Source organism: Petromyzon marinus, chromosome 4, assembly GCF_048934315.1.
Source record: "Petromyzon marinus isolate PM22_M1 ecotype Great Lakes invasive population chromosome 4, UKy_Petmar_22M1.pri1.0, whole genome shotgun sequence".
Taxonomy (NCBI): Eukaryota; Metazoa; Chordata; class Hyperoartia; order Petromyzontiformes; family Petromyzontidae; genus Petromyzon; species Petromyzon marinus.
In genome coordinates, this window is record NC_133670.1 from 20,721,027 (window position 1) to 20,745,233 (window position 24,207).

Sequence of the window (24,207 nt, forward strand, 5' to 3'; positions counted from 1 at the left end):
CAACCCACCCCCTTGTGCGCCGTACCGGCCTTCATCGGTGCTCGCTAAACAGCACTTGCCCCAACAGTCTTTGTCTATCACTAACATCAGCGGTAAACAAAGCAATTTGTCTTGCGCCACCCCTAAGTCGACTCAGCTTAAAAAAAAGGGTTACAGGTCTTTTGTATGGCCAAGTGTTGATATGTTCATTGCGAGCCGGTGGACGGGTGGAGGTGGATTTGTAAATGTGGAAGGACCGAAGCGCTGCAGTGAGTGGGCGTTAATGCGTTCGTACAAAGGTTTTAGACTGATGACCGTATGGGCCTTATTCGTAATTGGTCGTCGGTGTTGGAGATTAATATGGAATAGTCTGGCGCGGTTCAAGTGCAGATCATCATTCAAACCGGGAGATTCTTCTGCGGAGTCGGCGATTATGTGATTATTGTTGACCCGCCCATACTGGACATCTGTCAAAAAGAGCTTCATAGCTCATCGGACTCCTCCTTATAAATATCGTGATTTTTTTTTTACTCTCAAGTGCCCGTCGGGGACGTTGGTATTGTCTCAGGTGATCAAGAATCGAATCCACGGTTGCCGCGTTCATAGCGGTGTGCTAACCACTACACCCACCACTCCTCAAACCGTCCCACATTCGACGAATGCACAATTTTAAAAGGGCATAAAGTTAATGGCCAAAATAATGCTGGGCTGCGACCACTCCACTGCTAGAATTTGATAGAGCTCGTCTCCACTCTTCTCTGGGTGGTACACGTGTGGTGCATTTTTTGCTGACCTCCCCGGCCAATTCGCTCACAGAATGTTATTATTTCAAAGCTGTCACTTGCACCACATTTCCGTCAATTCGCAGATGTCCCCACGTGCCGCCTTCCACCCCACTTCGTAAACCCAGCGCCTGGGCCACGGTGCCGTTGCACCTACTTCACACTCAATATATACACACACTGCTGGGTTCACTCAACGTTCCGACAACATCCTTACCCGCCCCTACTGAACATCTGTGAAAAAAAGAGCTTTATAGCTCATCGGATTCCTCCAGTATAAATATTCTGATTCCGAAACGTGCAGCGCGTGCAACAGTTAAGCCCCCCCCCCCCCCTTTCACCATTACTGCTCCCTGAAGGTTGTGGAAATTAAAAGCTCAACCAATCACCCCCTCTCCCCCCAAACTGCCCCACGTCCTCTCAACGTTATTAAGCATTAATGAACTTGCCACGGCGGCAGAGCAGGCGTGCCCGTGACGGGCCCGGCACTCCCGTCCACCGCCTGTCCACCGCGCCACCGTGCAGAAAGGACACGAATTGGATGCGACCGACAGCCGTCGGCACTCGCCCCCCCCCTCCGTGCCTCGTTCGCGGCGCGCACCGTAGAACAAGAGCAATCAATAGCCAATTACATCCCTCCCAACCACTCCCGGTCTCCACTCAGGCGCGGCTGAAACTACAATAAAGCCTTAAACATAAAAACCGCGTCCAGAAAAGGCAGCACGGGACAATGAAATGTCAGCGAAAGGCAGCCAAGTCGGAAAAAAACGTGGGTCGTTTTAAAAAATACACGCTAAACTGCACCCAACATATTTAGCGACGGATGTCATTTTCGCGAAGTGAACATCCTTTTTTTCAGCTTCCTCTGGGAAGGCCAGCATATGCGGTGTCATTTTGCACTTAATTATCGGTAATTGATCTAATATGCAGCAGCCCTGATGTTTCGTTGTTTTAATGTCATAACTTGCACAGCTTCCAGTAATTGGACTGACCATTATTTCGCTCAAAGCACGAGTAACCCAGGGCCAATGAAAGCCCCAAAGGGGGGGGGGGCTCTCCGTCTGCTTGGAAGTGTACAATTTTACATTGAATTGCTTTAAATAGCATGTATGCTGCAAAATGAACCAGAAAATCGCTGTTTAAACGTAGTCGTTTTGAAAATCAACTGTAGAGCAACACCTCGTGAAATTCGTGTACTAAAAAAGCAACTTTCAGTTGTCGAAAATTGTTGCAAAACGTTTATTTTTTTTAACCATTGAACGATACTCAATAAGCTTATAACGGGCAGAAAAGCACAAATAAAAACATGAGAACATTAAAAACCAATGTACTTTATTGGACATAATTGTTACCAAAATGGAGTGAGAAAAATATGCATTCCAACGGCCATTGTCCAAAAATTTGAAATACTGCTTTAAACAAGGCTGCCATTAAATAAAAAAACGTATTAACTTTCACAAAAAAAAAACCAGGGGCCCATTCACGTTAGATTTTAAAACCTACAATTTGATACTGTAATTACAAAGTTTAGAAAATATGCACGATGACCAAGTAGCTTACTCAAGCAGTTCAAAACTCACAGGATCATAAAATAAAAAGATGACAAGAACTGGAGCTGTGATATTTCACAGAATGTTCTGCAAGATCTTAACAAAAACTCGTTTATCCAATGAGCAAACCATCAATTCAGTTTTTGGCCTTGCCAACAGCAAGCAAAGCCAACATTTAAACTAATAACAATCACCGACTAACATTCGATTGATGTCAACAGCCGTAACTTTACACCCAGAGCCAGATTTTACATCTTGCCAAAATGGTCATAGCTTTTTGTTAATAGAAACAGCACAATTTCAACAAGAATAAGATGAAAAGCATTCACAAACAAGTTAGGTTCATAATAATCTTGCACATTGCAAAAACTGGTTTATGACGAGACTTTATTCACACAAAAAATCCCATGCACTTCAGAATGTGCAATAACCAAAATGGACAGCTGTTTCTGATCATGTAATTGTGTGCTCTTTAAACGCACCAAGTCTACACCACAATTTTTCTATATCCCATGCATCTCAGGTGGGCTAAGATAATGAGTTTTTTTTATAAATAAAAGCAGCTGACTTGAGTGCAGGTCCCTCTATATATCTGGAAATGTTTGAATGGACAAAAGCAATTTTCAGAAAATTGAGGACTATTTGAGTGGACATGTTAATATGCAGTGTTTAAACACTTCCGTTGCAATCGCAGCTATAAGGTACATGTTTCAGGCAAATGTGCTCACTCCCAACTAAGCAACCATCAATCAAAATATAAAGTTTGGCTCAATGTGGACTAAACTTTATTGATTTTAAATATTTTAACAAAAAGTACGCATCACTTTAGATGTAGCCATTATCTGCGTGTCACACCAGTTGTCATCTTGAGTGGTAACATTCCATAAGCATACATTGCTCTAAGACATCATTTTGGAAAGTTATTTTATCACGTATTTCAGTGCTGCACAATTTAACATAAACATAACCCCTGGGCATAGTGTAGCAGCTCACTAATTCAACTCGGTTCGAGAGCAACATACGGGGGAGGGACCTGCTCCTCAGCAAGCACTGTGCCACGACAGATTAACATCCTTTATGTGTGGGAATGCCCTCCTCCTCAGCAGCACACCACTTTTGTGCACATATAGTACTTGCAAAAAACAGCGTTTTTATTTTTCAAAGCGCCGACACAGTTCACGACCATTGAATGCGTGGAGGATTATTGGGTGCACTGAAAATACTTCAAAAGTTCTCCTGATCAATAAAAAAAACTACATGAAAACTTAACTTTTTTCTTCTTCATAAAACATGTATTTTATTTTACGACATACCAAAAAACCCTCACCATCAATTATGACCTGAAACGTTACGGTGTATTTGTTGTGTAGATTATCAGTATCTGAAGAACGGGAAATGGCGCTTTCGTTGTTTGCATCGATTCCGGATGCCCAGTCACCCGCGCCATGGCCTAGGCTTTGTCCTCCTTGGTGTTATCCGCGTCGTCGTCAGGGTACGCATGCCAGGTGAGTCGCTCCTCGTAGAAGGAGATGACGATCTGCGGGCAACTCGTGTTGGCCTCCTTGGCTGGGACGAGGTCTGCCTCGTCCGAGCCTTTCCTACATTTGCGGAAAAGTCAGACAGGATCGTCTTTAATTCACGTGCCCCCTTTTAGTTTCACACGAACCGCATTAAGAGCACCATCTGGCAGCAGCAGTATACCACATTTTACACCACACGTAAAGCAATTGTTAGGAATAATTTGGCAACAAAGGTTATTACGTCACGAATACAACTCTTCTGGATTAAATGCAGCCTCAATGTAAATTCTAGGGTTGTAAATATGTGATAAAAATGTTTTACTTAAAACCACAAGTCAGCATAATACAGCACACACATGAGCGTCAACTACATGTAAATGTCGATTGAAAGTTTTCGTGACTGCAGGGATTCATATTCTTGGTTCTATCGGTAAAGTCACGTAGAAGGAAAATAATACAATAAAAAGTGGCCAAAAAAACCCGCCACTTTAACAAAAAAAATATTGCTGTGGTTTTCACACCTGATGATGATTGCTTGTGTTGCAATCGAAACGTTGTGATAATTTGATTGTTTTATTTTTATTATTTTATTATTTCCCTTCTACGTGATTTTACCGAAAGAACCAAGACTACATGTAAATGTATTGTGTTCACAGCCGTACCATTTCATGAGGAACATAAGCTCTCCACTGGAGTCCGTGGCACCGATTATTCTCTCTGGCTCCAACCCCCGAGAAAATCCAATCTCTTGACCTACCTGAAAAGGCGAATAACAAATACCATCAGTAGGAAACAGCCTTGGTTTAAGTTAGCGGAAACTACATTTTATATTGTCAAGTACAAACGTTATCACTGTTTACATTTCTTTAAACATTTGTTTATAGAACCTTCCTTGCAGGAAATGTTATTTTAATACTTAAATCACAAATTCACATTCTGATAAAATAATTCCTAATTATCTGCCATTTTACATTTTCCAAAATTACAAAGATACATTCACTGCAATTAAATATATGTGCAATACAGCCAATCATTTGTACATACCTTATTAGTATTTAAACAAACTACTAAGGGTTTGTCTTGATATGTTTTCAAAGAGATAATTCTAGAGTGCGAATTGTAAATACTCACATTAACGTGAACAGTTTAAGTCGGGCAAAATGGATATTTTACAAGAACAATACTAGCAGTGTGTATGTAACAATAAAAAAAAACTATTTAAAATACACGTATTACAGTAGTATTTAATTTCTCAGTGTAAATTCAAAGATGTAGAATGAACCAAGACGTACAGAATATATTTTAATATGTCAAAGCTACCATATCAAATCAGGATTGCTCTGGGTATAATTTCCATATTCTACAGTTGAATAAATTGTAAATCAGTCTTTTTTCACGTGGTAATTTTGACAAATGACTTAAAGTAGGGTAAAGTAATTACTTGTTATTTCAGGCCATATGGATCAATATTCAAGGTTATAGGTCACGTCTTTTTCCATTGACCAAATAGATTATACTAACCCCAATATTGGGACATAATTAAGCTCTCTTGATAGCAAGTTCACAAAATCCAATAGTCTGCCAATGTGAACAAATTGCCCAACACTATTATAACGGCGCTATTTATACATGGTTGGTTAAATTGTCACTGCATTTGGGTCCTTAAAAATAACCAAAGGGGGAACGTGAATTATACATACTTTTAACTACACTACGACAACTAGTTACAATAACTGGCAGTCCGACTTTAAACAAGTGCTGCAGGACTATAGTCTTCAAAAACCATGTGCTTTCTTTTGTAACCAGGTGATGCACACAAATCTTACGCTGTGTGTGAGACATTCCCAGAGAACCATATTTTAATTACAGTAGTCAGACTATATGCGTGCACTTTGCAAACTACTAATGCCCAAGTGAGTGCTCATTAGTTTGTATTCAAATCAGGAGACTAGGTCATTTGACTCAGAATGTGTTTAGTTTGTTGTCCTTCCCTCACACCTCCGATTAGCACGGTTGGCTACGTACTGTGTGAAAGAATAATCAACATACGTATGGGTCTTTAAAACTTAAGTCGTGTTTCTGACAAATACCTTTCCTGCCTCTTTTTTTTTCTTGGCCTTGTTATCTCCAGTGCCATTGAGGGAGGCAGATTTCCGTTTGGTGCCCTCAGCCTTGTCCTCGGACACCTGCTGCTTGCCCTTGCTCGTGCCCAGGTACTCCGAAATAAGGTCAGGGCAGTCCAGGTTCTCCTCGGGCTCCCATGTGTTATCCTCCCTAGACAAAAACAAGGGTAGACAAATAGAGTCAGTTTTTAATAACGCTACTACCAAACAGTATCTTGAGTTTGTTAGGCTCTCTCTTTGATATCCCACTCCAATCAAAAAGTACTTTTGATTATTAGTGCTGTAATGCAATTCAATTAGTTGTGTCTGTCCAACTGAAACGGTCAAAAAGCTTCAAGATTTTAGGTTGCAGAGGGTCTATCTCATCTTAATTGTAAATGTCGGTTTGGGGTATAAAATAAAACCGGAAGTGTCGCTCAATGTCTTGTTCAGCATCTCAGACCTTCATATGGCTCAAAGTGCTCTCCACCAATACATCTATCTTTTCCCCTGTCTATGTGAGAAAAGGGCCTTTTATCCCAAATAGTCTACTATATACCGGCAGTCATCGACTTACAAACATGGTACATTCCCAAGACCCGTTTCTAAATGTGTTGCAATTTTAGAAAAAGCATTGTTAAACTCATACGCAGAAATATTGTACATATGCATGCAATACTCTAATGCTGCATAGCAAATAAAACATAAAATAAAGCAACATGAATAGAAAAAAATAGTTTTTATTTCACTTACCTCCAGCCTTGATACTAACTATCTTGCTTATCATAAGTGGCGTTTCTAGGATGCTGGGACTCATTAAATTTCATGGAGAATCGCTCCGCTGACAAAAAAAAGTTCTGCGGTTCGGTAGTACGATCGAAAATTCGCAAGTCGGATGGTAAAATACATAACATCTTATGGTTCTTTTGTAAGTACAGATGTTCTCAAGTCGGACGTTCGTAACTCGGGGACTGCATCATTTGATTGTTATGTGGCATTGAGTTTAGTCTGTTCGAGTTGACATGCCACTGGATAACTGATGAGAATTGTCTTATTCGAAAATATGAAGATGAATGCACTCCACCAGCAACGATATCATTTATGTATTGTACCACACTAGTGGCAAGTGGAACACAACTGATAGCAATTGTAATGTGTAATAAGGGCACTACGACCACCATCTTGTGAATGTGATGCAGCTTTAATGTGTTTAGAGTGTATAGATGAGTGACACATACTTCTTAGAAATACAATTAATTGAGAATGTTAAATATTGTGATATGGTCAATACAAGTTTACAAGGGTGGCCCACGTGTTTTTGCAAGTGATACATGTGCACCACTGCTAACACAGCCTTTTAATGTTTAATGGTTGGAATTGTGCCCAGGATTAGGTGTATTGTCATCAGCCTCCCCGCTGGAATTGTCACCAGCCTCCCTATTGGAGTGGCAGTGCTACATGGACTCAAGATTTGTCCATCTGAACCTGCACGTGCCGAATTTCGGCAACCTTAGAAGATAAGCAGAATTAAGTCGGTTCAGTTCTTGGATGGGAGACTGTCATGGAACATAATGTTATAGGCAGAGAATGGCAGTTCAGAAATGGACTCAAGTCTACACATACAAGCAATATATTGGGTATATTGATTGAACGTTGTGCTTAGTTTGTCCTTCCGCGCACCTCCGATAAGCATGGTTGGCTACGTACAGTACGAAAGTTAAACATACATGCATGAATACGATTCTGTGTGGCGGCTTACAAGTGTTATTTTGGGAGATTTTATATATGTTTCGGTTACACATAAAAAGCCACTCATTAATGCAATTAACCAAATATGAAAATGCAGCGATCTCCTGAAAGCATCTTGAGCCTCGGTGACTTTCTGGGGGAGACTATAACTGCATTAGCCACCAACAGTAGTGGCAAATTAATTATTATATTTTTCTTCATAAGACTTACTCTGTGAATCCCTTCCACTTGAGAAAGTACTCCACCTTTCCCTTCACCACCCTTCGGTCCATGACCTTCTCCACTACATACTCCTCCTCGGCGGGGGGATCCGGATCGCTCTTCTCCTTTCTGGTCTTCTGTTTTCCCATTGTAACTGCACCCATTGAACAAGCACATTTCGGAACGTGGTTAGAAGTACACCACACAATTGGACTTTCTTTTTTTTGATAACTCGAGCCTCGTTGTCCTCAAAAATAGCGGGATAATTCAGGAGTGGGGTGCACGGTATTTAACAGGCACCAACTTAACTCCCCCCCTCAGCCCACTGACAAGGTGATGTGCTTGTTGCCAAATGCAAAGACAACACACGGGGGGGGACTATGTTATATTGTATCATGTTCCAACGGTTTCCCCGCTCAATGCAGTGCACATTCTCTGCAGAGGGGGACACACAATGTTCCAACGACGAGCCTCTCGACCGATGCCCCATCTGATTTCACGATGATACGCATATCCTCAAGTCCGGCACATACAATATTTCGCTCCTCCAAGAGTTGCGGGTAGAATTAACTTAATAATTCCAGATTCATGCTTTTATAATTAAAAATTGGAGGCGGAGTTAACTTCAACCTTCAACGAGTGCAATTCAACAGCCAATCGGAATCCTGCATGCCCAGGTTTTCAGGAGCATGAGCTGAAACTACTTCGATCGGTGGGTGGGGCTCAGAACATTCTAGAACTAACCACAGAAAACTCCCATTATTAAATTCCGGAGTGAATAACCAACAGTGTTATGACATCGTAAGGCCATGAATCTGCGAAAAGAGCCCCACTCCACAGCAAACAAAAACACACGTGGCTGAACGCCATTTCACGTGTACATTCACACACGACAGTAACACACACGTTACATTCACGTTCCAATATTTCAACGAAGACAACATTTTGCCAATTTACAGATAATTTGTGGGGCTCAAATGCATCGGCAGAGTTTGACTTTTACATTTCAGGGGGGGGGGGGGGGTGGCAGGGGTTAGGTGTGTCCCTCACATTAAGAATCGCGGGTGCTTAATTAGTTTTTTTAAATATATTAATTGTAAACTACTGAAGATTACTTAACAAAGGCGTCCAGTTTGGGGTGAGGGACATTGCCTGTCTGTGCACCCCCCGGCCCCCAAAAGTCCGCTCATGCCCAAACGTTACATTAAACACAAATTGTATACAATACGCTGACTTTGTTGAGATGCAAATCATCATGACGTGTATTAAAATACACCCGTAAACATTTTTTTAAAAAAAGTGTATTTTGACGATGCAATAACCACAAAAAAACAACTCCCTACGTATCGCTGACGTATGCATAATCACAATGATGTAAACATGCATTGCGCTTTTAAAACGTTCCACGCATCTGGGTGGCGCCACCACCAGCAAGGAATCTTCTTCCCAGCTCCTCCACCAAGCCCCCCTTATTGCTTGGCTCCATCTCAATCAATCACTCCACTCGGCCGCTACGGCCGGGGCGGGGGGGTGCTGGAGTTTGGATCAGCAATGTTTTACACGGCATTCTCCTCGGCCTCTGTTGTCATCCTGGCGGAGGGCAAATACTGTTCTCGTTCCGGGAGCTAAGTGCCGATGTCCGAGGTCTGATAGCCGTTGAAGGAGCGCATAACTATTGCGGCTTAAGCTGTACGGTACTCTGTACGGTCCCAGAGTTTCGTTTGCCCCGTTGATGGAGCAAGAGGCGCCTCAAGCGGATAAGGAGCATCATCCAGGCTACAGGACACCCGCGTGGGGCTGGGAATCCCCGCTAGTCGTTTCTGTAAAAAAAAACATGTGCAATTTACCCTGAACGCGTGCAGTGTAGGTTGTGCACTCATCTATTAAGAGGAGCAGACAACGTGGGTTGAGACGAGATCCACTCTTTGTTTTTTTTCGGTAAAGTCACGTAGGTGAAATAAAATAAAACTAAATTAAATCTCGACTTTTTGAGACGAGATGTTTAAAGCAAATTGTCCACCTTCCGTTGAGCCGCTATCCCGCGGGCAGCGGAACCAAACGAGGCCTCAAGTTCCCCGGGGCACCCCGCGCCCCCTTCATCCCCTACCCCCAAATCGACACACAAGCGTGCCGCCGAACTGAACGCCGACCCAAGGGTTAATTTGTGGGGGGGGGGGGGGGGGTTTCTTCCTGCAACCGTCCAATGGCCTCTTGCTGAAACTCGCCAGCAGCGCCGAGGTTCACCGCGGGTTTCCCCATGGCCCCGCGCGTCCCGCCGGACCACCCCCAAGTGGCCCCCCTGGAGAACCCCAGGCACGGGTGGCCCCAACACGACTCGCGTCGTGAGCGCGTAAAAATCTTCGAGCGGCCATGTTCCCCACACCCCAACAAAACCACACACCACACCGCGCGTACACAAAACAAAACGGGGCCCCGGCAGCGGCGGCGGCAACAACAACGACGACGCCGCCGCCGCGCCATTCCAGCAAACGAGGCCGCGCGGAGCTTCCCGCGGGAACGAACGTCGGAAGGGCGCGCCTTGGCTTACATTGGGGGGGGGGAAGGCGGTCCAGCCGCTTTGCTGCTCGCTCCGGGAATGAATGAGACGGACGGGTGGGTGGGAGTCTGGCGCCTTCCCGCTACGCGCCAAAAAAAACCACGGCCTCGCCGACGGAAGTCGCACAACGACGGCGGCAAAAAGCCTCGAACGTCAAAAGCTCACGGGTAGGACGGGAACACGCTTTTTTTTGCTCTCGGCGCCACCCCCCCCACCACCACCACCCCCCTCCACCCCGGGCGCCCGCCACCAGCCGCGGCGATTGCAACTTGGTAAGCGACTCAGGGGGGGGGGTGTCGCGTCGGAGTTTTTGTTTAAAAAAAAAATGTAATTTAATTTGTTACAAAAAAATATTTTATTCTCTCACACACGGGGGGCGACGGCGGAAGTGGTCGCCCGTTTCCGCTTCCGGTGCGCGAACTGTTCACGACGCCGCCAAATGGCGCCAAAAAATGGGGGGGGAGGAGAAGGAGTGGGGGGATGGAATCCGCGACCGCCGTTGGTCGACGCGGGGGTCACGTGGCGGCTACCCTTGCTCAATCGCGCGCTCGCGGGGCGTGGCGTGCCGTGCTTATATAAGGCGGAGAGGAGGTAGTTGGCGCCCCCCCCCCAACCCGTCCGTTACCACCACCATTGCCCGCCCTCTGGCCGACATTTTGTACCATGGAGGTGAGAATGTGGCAGACGCGACGGCGGGGCTGGCAACGGGAGTTTAGTCCACCCTCGCCGGGTTAAACCCACGAGGGTGGACTAAGGGAAATGCGCATGGGGGGACGGGGAGGTGTGGGCAAGGCACTGGTCGTGGGATGGATGGATGGGGGAGGACCGCGCTCACACCGCGTGCTGGTGTCGATTGAAACTCCCTATGCGGCATGGCGGGCCCGCGCCATTCGCGGGCTTCGTGCGGGAGAGAGAGATCGATATATATCCGACCCGCGCTTCGAGGGGAGGTTTACTGCACGCCGGGGCGTGCGGGAGACGTGACGAGGGGGGTGGGAGGACATCGAGGTTGGAGAAGAAGATGTGAGCGTGGCCCCTTAGTGTCGGCTGGAAGGACAGGGCCTCAGGCCGACATGGCGGTCGTGGGGGAGCTTGCAATGGACATCGACGGCCTTAAGGCGCCGAGGCGGGACGGAGCGGCGCTTAATGAGCGCCGCACGACGCGCACTTGGATCGGACTCGCCGAGAGGCGACGTTGTTGGTTGCGGCACTTCGCGCCTGTAAAGTGCTCGGGTTGCGTGTTGTGCAGAGAGAGCGAGAGCGTCCATTTGCCGCGCTGCCCCCTCCCCCTCCTGTTTAACGATGTGGTTATCTATCCACCCCCGTCGGTCAGCCCATCCGTATCTAATATCCTCGTTGAGTGGCTGCAAATTACACGGCGCCCGCAGCCTTGCCACTGTGTTTACCAACCACAACAACCCCTGGGTCTGTTCATTCATCCGATTTAGTCCGCGTGTTGTGGGCAAGTCTTTCGGTTCTGGTCCGCATTAATCACCAATTCCGCTGTTAATTTGCCGGCTGGTGCCAGATAACGGATGCGATTATGTGAATCGTGTGTTATGTTTTGGAATATCGGGTCGTAATTGCGCAATTGGCTTCTGTTCGTAAGGTTGAAGACTCCCAGTGGGTGGGGGGGTGTCACCATGGACCACACTTCGTGATGGAGATTGGTTTTCCCCGATAATCTTACAATCGTCAATGTCGTCCATTCCGTGTTAATTATTCACAACCGTGATTCACCGCCACCACCCAAGGTATTGGCTATTGGTGTTAACCCTTACACGTGGAAATCCGTACATAATGCTGATAATTGGTCCAGCGCTGTGAGCCGCCTCTGACCAAATTACACCCCAAATGCCCGATCTCAAGAGATTGTTTGGGTGAACAAACACCGTGTATGAGATGTATAGGTTCCGTGCAAGTCAGCAAAAAAGTCGATGTTAGTACCTTGTAGAAAGGCGCTTTGTTGACAGAATGGGCTGCACGTTTGCGAGCCAAAGGGGGGGGGGGTGTTCGATATTCAAACTTGAAATGCATTTCACATCGTAACGATGGCGCATTAAAACGCATAGTTTTACGCACAATAGGAACAACTGCAATTGTGGTGAGGGATGCACGTTCAACAGTTAACCCAAATGTACGTTTTGGTTTTTTTTGGCCACTAGTTTCATGAGGATTCCTGGGATATCGATGAGGGTGCTGACAGTTCAGAGCACACGTTCCGGGGCGAAATGCGTTCAAGACCTCCATCCCACTTAAAAACGGAGAAAAAAGCTGAGCACCATTTTTACGTACTTATAGCACTGATTACACTTTGCTTTTAACGTGCGTGTTTATTTCATAATGCTCTAAATGATCTCGAGATTAATCACGAAAGCGCACTGCCTTAAATGCATAAGGTCTTTAAATGGCATGTTCCGCTTTCATATTGCTTAAACGTCATGACTTTCCACACTCAAATTGTCTTGCAGTTTCTGTATAAAGCATATGTCAAACGTGTCTTTCTAATGGTTCGAATTTATTATTTCCACCCAGGATCGTGAGCCAGAGCAGTTCCGGAAACTGTTCGTTGGAGGGCTTAGCTTTGAGACAACAGAAGAGGGCCTCCGGCAGTACTTTGAGCAATGGGGAAGCCTAACCGACTGTGTGGTACGTGCATTCGTTCTCCTGCCCTAAGGACCGTGCATGCTATTCGTAAGCATTTGCCTGTTATTTGATGAAATAACGGTGCGCTTTTTAACCATTTAATTTGTTGGTGTGTTTGTTTCAGGTCATGAAGGACACACAATCGAAGCGGTCGAGGGGCTTTGGCTTCGTGACCTTTTCGAGCATGTCAGAGGTTGACGCAGCAATGTCTGCCCGGCCTCACAAGATCGACGGGCGAATGGTGGAGCCCAAGCGGGCAGTGTCTCGAGAGGTAAGGAGTGGTGGGTAAGGTTGGTGGGTCCACTTGATTGCTGAATCCAGAACGCTCTTCTGACATTAGGAAGCCACTGGAGCTCATGAACTTTAAAAAAAATCTAGATTTAAAACTCATTTCTTTAGAACTGCCTTTTTTGTGTTTAGTGTTTGTATGCATGTTGAACTTCTTTCACACTGTACATAGCCAACAGTGCTACGTGTAGTTCGAAAGAAGTTCTACATACAACCCCAGACTTGTTGGTGCTTGCCAAACTTATTTTTCTCTGCAGCTTTCCAGGCAAAAATGGAGATTGGTACTCCATCGTAAATACATTTTCACATTATGCATTAGTGTTTGTCCACCTTGACATTGCAATTCTAGAAACGTTTGCTTTTGAGATTTTTTTACAAGGACCTCAAAACTCATTTTTATTGCAGGACTCGATGCGACCTGGAGCTCACTTGTCTGTTAAGAAGATCTTTGTTGGTGGAATCAAAGATGATACCGATGAAGAACATTTGCGAGATTACTTTGAAAAGTATGGGAGGATTGAAATTGTTGAAGTTATGACGGAGAGGGAATCTGGAAAAAAGAGAGGCTTTGCCTTTGTTACCTTCAATGACCATGACCCCGTGGATAAAATTGTTGGTAAGTCTCTTTATGCGTTTTCCTCCTTTAAATTCTTTATACTGATTGCATGTGTTGAAATGCAATGTTCATCATTAATTGTGCTTTTTCATTTAATCTCCAGTTCAAAAGTATCACACCATCAACGGACACAACTGTGAAATCAGAAAAGCCCTTCCAAAGCAAGAGTTGCAAAATTACGGCAGAGGTAAGTCTTATTATTTGTGTGAAGAGACGTTTGTTACATCGTGCTTAATATTCGATGCTTATTCGTTTTTGCGATTATTTTTTTTGTCAGGCCGAGGAGGATATAACAGAGATTTTGGTCCTTCTGGTGGAAGGGGGGGTGGTAAGTCATTTGCAGAGTTTGCGCTCGTTTGTTCCTCTGTCAATATTTTCTTCTAGTGTTTGTCCTCTTTGAATGATTTACTCTATAGTCTACGAGTAGCTTAGTGTCTTGTATGCCCCTTTTAATGTAAATCCGTTTTCCAAGTTGACACAATAAAATGGCTTTTGTCCATTGGGCAGGTTTTGGTCGGGGAAATTATGGAGGCGGAGATTTCAACGGTTGTGGTGATGGTGAGTAGAGCATCTGAACAACCGCGTGCGCACAGAGTTATTTTTTGTCACTTATCATTTCCTGCAGTCGAAGTAAGTAGTGCATTTGTAAACGGGAGCTAGGGCAGTGTTGCACATGTTGCGAACAATTCAAGTGAGTGATATCTTGACTGGTCCTGGTATCCCCCCCCCTTAACCAGCCTGCAATGACCAGCATGGTCAAACAACTCTCATAGCCGACTTGCAGTGGGGATACCCTGACAACAAGCTCTGTTATTATGTACATATTTACATTTTATGGAATTTCTTGAATAGTATTTTTTTTATCTTTTTTGCAGGTGGAAACTTTGGCGGCGGAGGAGGTGGTGGATATGGTGGGGGTGGTAGAGGCGGTTTTGGCGGCGGTGGCGGCTATGGCAACCAGGGAGGTGGTGGCTATGGAGGAGGAGGGGGTTTTGGTGGCGGCGGCAGCGGCTTTGGGAACCAAGGAGGAGGAGGTGGCTTTGGGGGAAACATGGGTGGTGGAGGCTATGGCAACCATGGAGGAGGAGGAGGCGGAAGCTATGGTGGTGGAGGAAACTACCAAGGAGGTGGTGGTGGTTATGGTGGACATGGTGGACATGGGGGTGGTGGTTATGGAGGGAGTGGACATGGGGGTGGTGGTTATGGGGGTGGTGGACATGGAGGTGGGGGTGGTGGTTATGGGGGTGGTGGACATGGAGGTGGGGGTGGTGGACATGGGGGTGGGGGTGGTGGGTACGGGGGTGGACATGGTGGGGGTGGACATGGTGGGGGTGGACATGGACATGGTGGGGGTGGTGGTGGACAAGGCGGCGGGGGTGGCCATGGGGGTGGCCATGGGGGTGGCAATTATGGTGGTGGCGGTGGAAGCAGCGGATATGGAGGCGGAGGCAGCGGATATGGAGGCGGCGGGAGCTACAGCGGTGGAGGAGGTGGCTATAACCAGCACGGCGGGGGCGGCGGCGGTGGCGGCGGCGGCAACTATGGTGGTGGTAAGTGTGACGTCTTAAATAAGGGCTCCGTTATCATCAGGCAGATGTAACCCAGGGGATTTGCAAATTCGGTCTGGATAAAAGAAAAAACCTGGTGTCTGATAGTCCAATGTGTATTAGCCATAGCCTAAAACCACTGTTTCTTTTTGTCATTAAGGCGATGTAGCAAGTCAGACCAGTACAGGAACAGTCGCTCTTGCAGGTAACTTTGGAGGCGGCGGTGGCGGCGGCAGCAATTTCAACGACTTTGGCAACTACAGCAGCCAGGGACATTCGCATTACGGCCCTTTGAAGGGAGGCCACGGTGGTGATGGTGGTGGTGGGAGCAGTGGCAGTTACAGTGGCCCCAGGAGCGGTGGCGGTCCCTACGGAGGTGAGATATGTTTGTTCAGTAATGCATTAGTGTTAATCGATCTCCAGTGCCATCTTTAGGAAGATTTCATTTACATCAACATTGTCAAGTGCCATATTACAATGGTTTTCGAAAATTGTTCAAATTGCGCCGCCCGCCACTCGCAAGTTATTCCTCCTTTGTTAACCTATTATTTTGACAAATTCAGTTTTATTGAGCATTGGCTTTTGCCATATAATCACTATCAGACTCTCAAACCATTGTATTGTCTTAGCAATCTTTTTAGAGTGCCTTGACGTCTTTTGAAATTGAAGTATTGTTACCATGTGCGAAGTGATTTAGTTCTCACACCATGTAGAAGCAGTTTTTCACGTCATTTTAATGCATTTCCCTCTGCGTTGGAGTTGGGTGTTGAAGTAAATTATTTTTTGCTCAATTTTTTCAGGTGGCTATGGTTCCTCGGGGAGTGATGGCGGAGGCTATAGAAGCGGACGCAACCGATATTAGAGCTGCTTCATTTTCCCCCCGAAAGGTACGATTTGTTTTTTTTTTCCAGACTAAAATGTGAATGCACATCTATCAATTCACCTCTTCACAGGATACATTCAAAATTTTCCAATATTTTTTTTTTACACAATCTTACTTGTGTTGTCTTTCATTGCCACTTAAGTGCATTTACAACCTTGTCTGTTAATTTCTGTGTGTAGCCCATTTTTTTCCCCCATCTTGCATGCATATTGATTTTTGTAACCATATTTCTCTCCTGCAGGCATCAATGTACCATAAATAAGGGAGGCTGAGCTGACTTGGAAGGACAGCGTCAGGGTTCTGACTCAGTCCAGGGAGTGTCAGACAGTGCATAGAGGCAGGAAAGAATCCTGCAGCAAGCAAAGCGAGTCAAGACGCAGTACAGGTAGCAAGACTAAAATCACGTGTCATGGCTACATTTGTCTGAAATTCGCAGATTTTTTTTAAGCCAGGGTTTTGCCACGATTTGTATTTTTATCGAACAAGTTTATGATCATGTAATTCAGATGTTAGTGGTGCATGTTTATTTAGGCCATATACACATGCAATAGACAACAGGTTTGAGTGTAGTATCTGTTTTTTTTTTCCATGGATGTATTGCAAGATGAGTAAGTTGGCAATGCATTTGCTGTGAAGAATTATGTTTTGTACAAAAGTGAAATAAAGCTGTAGACAACTACTTCTGAAGTACGTTTAAGTTTTTGGTTTGATTGAGTAGTCGGTGAAGCTAAGAGAATTGAGAGGCGGCGCTCACAGTTCGTCCCCTGGCTGCGAGAGTGGTTGGAATGTGTCCCCCCCTTTTCAACGTGGCGCGCGCCCGAAGGCAAGTAAGGAATCTCTACAGCAAGGAAAAGCGTGCTGAGGAAGCCGGCAGCCCCCCACACAGTGCAGAAGCGGCAGACACGGGACCCGACCCCACACAACGGCAGCACGAGGGAGGAAAGCAGCAGGCAGCTTGGCCCGGAAGGAAGAAATGCGCAACCAGTCTCTTTTTTGAGGGAAGGAGTGCAATGAGAGGAAGAAGAAATCCCAGGTGTTGGCCTCAGGCATTTTTTTCTCAGAGTGCAGGAAGCTATTGATATTAATATCCGCAAAAGCCAGTAACAGGCTTGAGTTGGTAAGTTACAGGGATACTTTCCTCTTTCTTTTTTGTCCACCAGGACGTGCATGTCCTCTCATTTCTACTTTTAATGCCCGAGTGGAAATTACATTTTTCTTAGGTTGGAGTGAAGCTGTCGGCACTGGACTGGAGAACTGGTCAACTCCATAACAGGGTAAGCCATTAGGTCCGATGTGGTTGTGTTTGTTGTGAATTGTGTTTTAAGTGTTACAAGTTGTATAATGCATGGATTGGTAATGTAAAAAAAGTTTAATTATTGTCTCAGCAACTGTAATACACAAGTAAAAAAATCAACTTTGGCATGTTAGAAGTGGCATGACTGCACAAAAAAAACCTCACTCCATGTGAAAATGTAAACCGTAAGACAACTGATTGAAGGGATGTTAGATTGTTTAATTTGTTAAAGTGGGGATTTCAATTCCTATGCTTTAAATGCAATTGAATACTTTGTTTGCATATATTTTTAATAAATTCTTTATTTTTATAATGTGATTGTTTAATCCCAAGCGGTGTGGTCTCAATTTGTCACTTGTCCAGCATCAAAGCATTTGATCACAGGTCATTGTGTTGGCGAGGCACGTGATGTCTAGGAAGTTTGGCTTTTAAGGACATGACAATAACTTTGACCTGTAACACACGCACAGGTTTTTGCTCGCTCGAGGAGAAGAACATGCTTCTAAATATGTATTAATATACATGCTTTAAACATTTTTTTCTTTCGAGAGATCAACTTTGGCGCAAGGAGATGGTCAAGCTGAAAAGCAGCCAGCCGTTGAGCCAGTCTCAAAAATTACCCACGCTCAAAATATTTATATGAAGACATGTTTGGCCAATTTTAATCCGTTCCGAGACGTCTGCAAGCGCGAGTCCTGTTCCCCACTCAATCTTGGAACGCGCAAGCGTGGTTGGCATTTTGAGGCATAACGCCGTTTTTTTTAACGACTTTGTACTCGCCACAATGAACAAGCCAAACTACTGCCCGCATTTCCACATGGCCTTGTGAGAGCCTCGGTACAGTACTGATAGTTATTTTAGTTTTTTTTCCCCTACGGATCCATTCCAATTACGTGTGCGTACGTAACCAGGGAATGGAAAGGGTTGGTTTGTAATTCGGAGGCAATCCGATCACCTGGCAGAAACCCACACGTGTGAGGTGGGAAGATGTCCCACCCAGTACAGATCGAACCCCATAGAGATTCCCTTGCTATACTGCCAGGGTATGGTGACAACACACAGGAAAGCAGTTTTGCAATATTGTGTTTCACCAGCCCCTTGCATCAGTGCTAGATTATAAAGGTGTGCCGTTGCCTGACATGAAGTAAAATCCTTTAAGATAAATTGTAAGCCAGGAATGATGTCTTCTGAAACATTGAGTGGTGCATAAACTTTCTGACAAGGTGCAAAAATTTAATTTTTCCAGTGAAAGCTTTTCCAAAGTTTTTAGGTGAATTGCAAAAACAACTAGGTGATACATTTTTAAGTAAGACTTTTGTTGGAAGTGCTTAATGCATTTCGAAAATCTCATGTGATAACAGCACTCTAGATAAATCACTGAATCGGCCATATTCTATGAACCTGCTTTTAAGAAATCTGAAAGCACTAATGAAATACAGGACCCTTCTAAAATCCACAATGCAATACAATTTTCTTTAAAATCCGCCAGATGGAAAGTTACATTTTAAGGCAAAAAACTCAACACGTATCTGTCAAAACCACTGCCTTAGGAAAAGGACAGATGAAGGGCCATTGTCCAAAAAACCTGTTGTGTATTTTTCAGGCAATGTCAATTATTCATTAGTCCTGGTGTTTGTGCTTGCGCACCTGCCAACGGAGCGTCACAGAATATATATTTTATTGCAATATAATTTAACGAACACGTGTTACAATGAATTTCTCATCGTGGATCGCTTCCGAGTTCGCTTCCTGTGACATTGGTTGCGTTGGGAGCGGTAGTGTAGCGGGCTAGCGCTCTGCACTGCAAACACGGCGATCCGAGTTCCGATTCCTGCTCACGGCCAACACCAATGACGATTATTCTTAACCGGTCATGGGCCTCCCCGAGGTCGACTCGGCCTCAAATGAGTACCTGGTGCAGTCTGTGTGTAAACATCATTGCCACTGTTGGCCACGCGACTCTTCGTGTGCCGTGCCAGCCTTCATAGCACTTGCCCAAGTCTGTTCAGGCTATACGGGGGTGATCTTTGTTACCCTGGTTGTGTTATCACCATGTACGTCCATGTGGTGGCAGCCGAACAGCCCTTTTCGATGACCCCGGAAGACAAGCGATGCTCCACCCTTAAGGGGGTAAACAAGTCCCTCGGTTAACAGGTTTTACGCGCTCAACTCAAAAGGAAGACATTGAAAACAAAAGGGACCTTAATACTTAATTGGGACTGATACGCAATCACAAATTATTGTACATTCATCATGCATGCTGCCTTCGAAGTAAAATGTGTAATGGGCGATGGTTGGCATTTGCTAGGGGAAGGGCCCAGAACAACCCTTCATTGCAAGTGTTATCAAGAAGGGCTATTGAAATAATGTCGATTTCCCCCCCTCTTTAAGGCAATGTTATGAATGACTAATTTTGGAGAAAACTTTACCAATGTGTTATCGTAAAACTGAGCTCGCTTGCAATGAGGCGTTTGGTTTTTGTGCCACTACTGAAAAAGTTCGCTTTATCGGCATTTTAAGTGACATCGCAATCCGTCTCCCACGCATGAGGTTGTGCAAACGTGTATGGGTTGTGGCTTATAGGTGCCAAAAATCTAAAATTCAGTTCTTTGTGATTCTTCTGGTTCAAACCACGGACGATTTGTGGAAAGTGTCAACGTTCCAGCCCATCTAGGACCTAAGAACTCTCATCACTCTCATGATCACGTGGGCCAGAGGTTCTTAACCTGGAGTGCACGCACCCCCTGGGGGTGTGAGATGCCCTTTCTGGGAGTGCGAGACATGCCCAGATTTTTTTAAAAGGTAAATCCTCGAAAACGAATTAAGTACGGGCATGTAAGTACTACAACTGCTTTGTTTAATCAAACCCTATGTATTAAAACAAATTTACGATTGAGAACGAAAGGGGTGCAAGGCAACAGCAAAAGTTACGAACCACTGCATTGGACTAATGAGTAAAATTACTAAAATACTAACGATGCCTCCATTCTGACGCTGTTTGGTTATTGTTCCTAAACCGATGGTGGACTCAGAGTTAATTTTGTAAGGAACCGATTTCTTTACACAGGATGAACGTTGCTGAATTCCCACGAGGTAGAAATCGTGAACTAGATGGGCTTGAGTGAATCCCGAATCGTTCGTTTTTTTTATAATCAAAAGGGTGCTTTGTCACAGCGCAACTCAACTTCATATTTAACTTTCATGGTGGTTTATATCATTTAATATTAATTTCACTCAAAATACACCCCTTGAGTGCTTAAGAAGCACAAACTACAACCAGGTGATGGGCCGGCGCACCCCACCCCCCCCCCCAGTTCTGCAGGCTCTCTGTTAAGGTGGCCACATTTGCTGTGCCCCCTTTGGCGGCACCTGTTTGCCCACGGGAGGGGAGCTTAACCTTCGTGGGACTCACCAAGCCTTGCCTCAACAGTGCGCGTATGCCACCATCAGCCGTCTGTGCTTTGGGATGATCGCGCACAACCAAATATGTTGTGCATTTAACGTGCGGCTTCAATAATTGTAGTCCTACTTCGTTAAATAAAGAAAAAAAATTCAAACGGCAATGGCCTCGCGTCTTATTACAGAATTGGAGCGCTCTGCTTGAAGGGGAGTTGTTTCGGCTGCTGGACTGTATTTGTGTTGCGAAGACCATGCGGTTCACTTTGTTCTAGAGGCGTGTGGGGCCGGTGAGCTAGACTTTGTTGAGTGTTGCTTCAGTGAAGCTGAATGAGCATTCCATTCTGTCGTGGCGCTGCCGTGCTCAGCAACGCAACTCAAGCACATCCGTGGCATGGGAAAATTACACCGGAATGGACTCTGCTGGGGATTTGGCGTCGGCCACTTTTTAACTGTATTGCCTATTCTAACGTCTCCCCAAAAACACCGTACATACCAATTTAAATATCAATGGACTCCCTCCTGCCCACCTCTCCATGTATTCACTTTCACACACCCTGCTCCATAAAGCAATATTTCTATCGAAGGCCCCCGGTCAGCCTTCACTCTATTGGAACTATGGCCCACTGAGCCATATAGCTCGTTCAGACGTGACCTAGCCACAAATGATAGCTCAAAGTGGCATATTGTTTCGAAATGCATAGCAGCCAAATGCTCTAAATGCGGAGGGAAGACCCGGAGAAAAATCACTTCTACCACAGGAAGACACGCAAAACTCCAAATATGCATGCGTCAGGATCGGGATCGAATCCACAACTTCATACCAGGTGAGGTCGTGAACATCTCGCCACCGTGACGCATCGGTTTGGAGGTTGCTTCTTCTTTGCTGCACCATAGCCTGGAAACGCCTTTCCCCACCTTTACTAGCTGTTGACTACCTGCCCCTGTTCAAGTCAAGGCTTAAGAGCTTTTTTTTCCTTTGCGCATGACCGACACTTCCTATAAAATATATATCCACTGTTCCTGTGGTATATTTTATTAGTTATGAAATGAAGTAATTGCGGATGACTTGGACTCTTGTCAATGGGAAAACCTAGAGTTTTAGGATTCGCAAATTATGTTATTGAACGTTATTTTTTATATTCGACTTGAGCAAGAGGTAGCATGCACATTTGAGTATGGTAGATAAAATAAACGCATGTATCTTTCAGAAATCCAGTTCGTGTGACTATGCGCGAGCATTGTGCATCGTCATTTTATCCTGTGCCAGTGAAAACTCCACATTTCTATGACAGGGTCCAGTCTTTCTGTAAAATAACCATTTGTGGAAATTACACATTGTATGGGGTTGTGGGGGGGGGGACCGGCACTACCCATAGGATAATCACTGGTGGCTTCGCTTAAGGATAATCTCAAAACAAGTGTTCAGCATGTGTTTTATTTGTGTATATCCAGCAGTAGATAAGTCTCGCCCTCCGTGGATGTTAGTTTGATGAGACACTGGCGCCCGAGCTCGTCTCAGCAAATCCGGGCACAACCGGCCACCGTCGCCACGTGTGACGTCGAAGGTGGTGACTGCAGACCTGTCGTGCCACGTGGTGCCACGTGGTTGCGCACGCAAACACGTGCAAAAACATTGGTTTGCGACTCTCGCACCCGGCTGGTGTTGGTTGTTCACGAGCAATTGCCGAGGTGAAGTCACGGGCCAAACGTTTAACCTTGTCTCGCATTATCTAACGGTCATCTGACCAGAAACATCCGAGTTCAATATCTATTCGGCATCGTCCAACATCCGGTGGCTGGTGCCAGGATGGGCGATGTGGCCTCATTGTGTGCACAGATAAAAAAAAGAGCGCTGGGAAAAAGAAAAGAAAAACCGCGTGTCCGTTTCACGAAGTGTGTGTGTTGACACGGAATTGCGTGTACCACACAGGTTTGTAGATGTGTTCAAATAGCCAATAATTTACATTTTGAACTGACATTTACTCAGCCACTTATTTATTTCTCGCTGAATATTATCTGAGCCGCTGGTTGACTGGAGTAGGGCACGTGCCTCGTTGCCACAACGATGCTGGATGTGATGCCGAAATATTTTCCGGGTGTCTGGACCCATTCCGACACCGATGAAATTCACCCTTGCGGTTCGTGGTTTTGGTTTTACAAAATCGAGGTACTGAGGTACCGACCGACACTCGTGTTCGTGGTTATTTTAATTCTCGGCAGCACAAAAAAAGCAAACTAATTGGCATATTTGCCCACGTGACAACGTGATTCAGTTGCCTGAGGGTATAATTGAACATTGGCACACCTACATGATTTAACCCAAAATAAACTAAATACAGTATTATTCCGCACAAGTTAAATACAGAAATAAATGTCGAATCATGTTGGGCTTGCACGAATTAAGGTAACACCCTACCTTTCCATCTCATGTATGTAACACGCATGGCTAACGAGTGATGAAATACAGTAACTCAATATACCTGTAGAGGTAGCGCAAACATAACCTTTGTGGCACACCTCTGGTTAGCAACGGTTGGCTACGTACGATGAGAAAGAAGTTTAACATACATACAAACACAAACATCAAATCTATAGATTCGGACACGCGCCCACACTGGAATGGTCCCGATGGTGAAGCGTTCATTTCAGCAACGTCATAAATAAGACGACCTCCATCGTAAAGTTACCACAGCCATGATCAGACGGCAACTTTCTGTGGGAGTGCACATTGGATTTATTTTCTGAAGTCTGATTTATTGCACGTGGAAATACATTGGCAACCACGCCAGTTCACACTCGGGTATTTGCATATTTCCAATGCTGCGGCTAACACAAATAAGTGAGAAAGGCAATGTTAGGGAGTATTTGATACTGGGCAAGCTACAAGTATACACGTATGCATTATCATTATTGCCATTATGCAGGAGGCCATGGGTTCGTTTCCCACACCTGTATTTTTTTATTTGTATGATCTCCCCGTGGTCGCGTGGATTTTTCTCCGGGGTCCTCCAGATTTTCCCTCCACATTTAGAAACGTGCGTTTTAGAGTCATCGGCTGCTATACATTACACATAAGTCACTTCGTTGAACGATC

General features: G+C 45.1%; 2 protein-coding genes across 2 annotated transcripts; one reads left to right on the forward strand and one right to left on the reverse strand.

Annotated features, from left to right (window-relative positions):
* Window positions 1-2,072: 2,072 nt before the first annotated feature.
* On the reverse strand, window positions 2,073-10,734 carry LOC116938500 (chromobox protein homolog 1-like). Its single transcript, XM_032945641.2, has 5 exons — window positions 10,432-10,734; window positions 7,893-8,037; window positions 5,922-6,105; window positions 4,494-4,588; window positions 2,073-3,909 (listed from the first exon to the last, which is right to left on the reverse strand). The coding sequence occupies exons 2-5, from the start codon at window positions 8,030-8,032 to the stop codon at window positions 3,762-3,764; spliced, it is 567 nt and encodes a 188-aa protein (XP_032801532.1). The 5' UTR covers window positions 8,033-8,037; window positions 10,432-10,734; the 3' UTR covers window positions 2,073-3,761.
* A 264-nt stretch (window positions 10,735-10,998) lies between these two features.
* LOC116938498 (uncharacterized) lies at window positions 10,999-17,099 on the forward strand. Its single transcript, XM_076059980.1, has 14 exons — window positions 10,999-11,109; window positions 12,606-12,731; window positions 12,976-13,089; window positions 13,211-13,357; window positions 13,780-13,990; window positions 14,094-14,177; window positions 14,268-14,318; window positions 14,498-14,548; window positions 14,866-15,171; window positions 15,214-15,291; window positions 15,358-15,540; window positions 15,743-15,913; window positions 16,338-16,424; window positions 16,662-17,099. The coding sequence occupies exons 1-13, from the start codon at window positions 11,104-11,106 to the stop codon at window positions 16,397-16,399; spliced, it is 1,590 nt and encodes a 529-aa protein (XP_075916095.1). The 5' UTR covers window positions 10,999-11,103; the 3' UTR covers window positions 16,400-16,424; window positions 16,662-17,099.
* The last annotated feature ends 7,108 nt before the right edge of the window (window positions 17,100-24,207 follow it).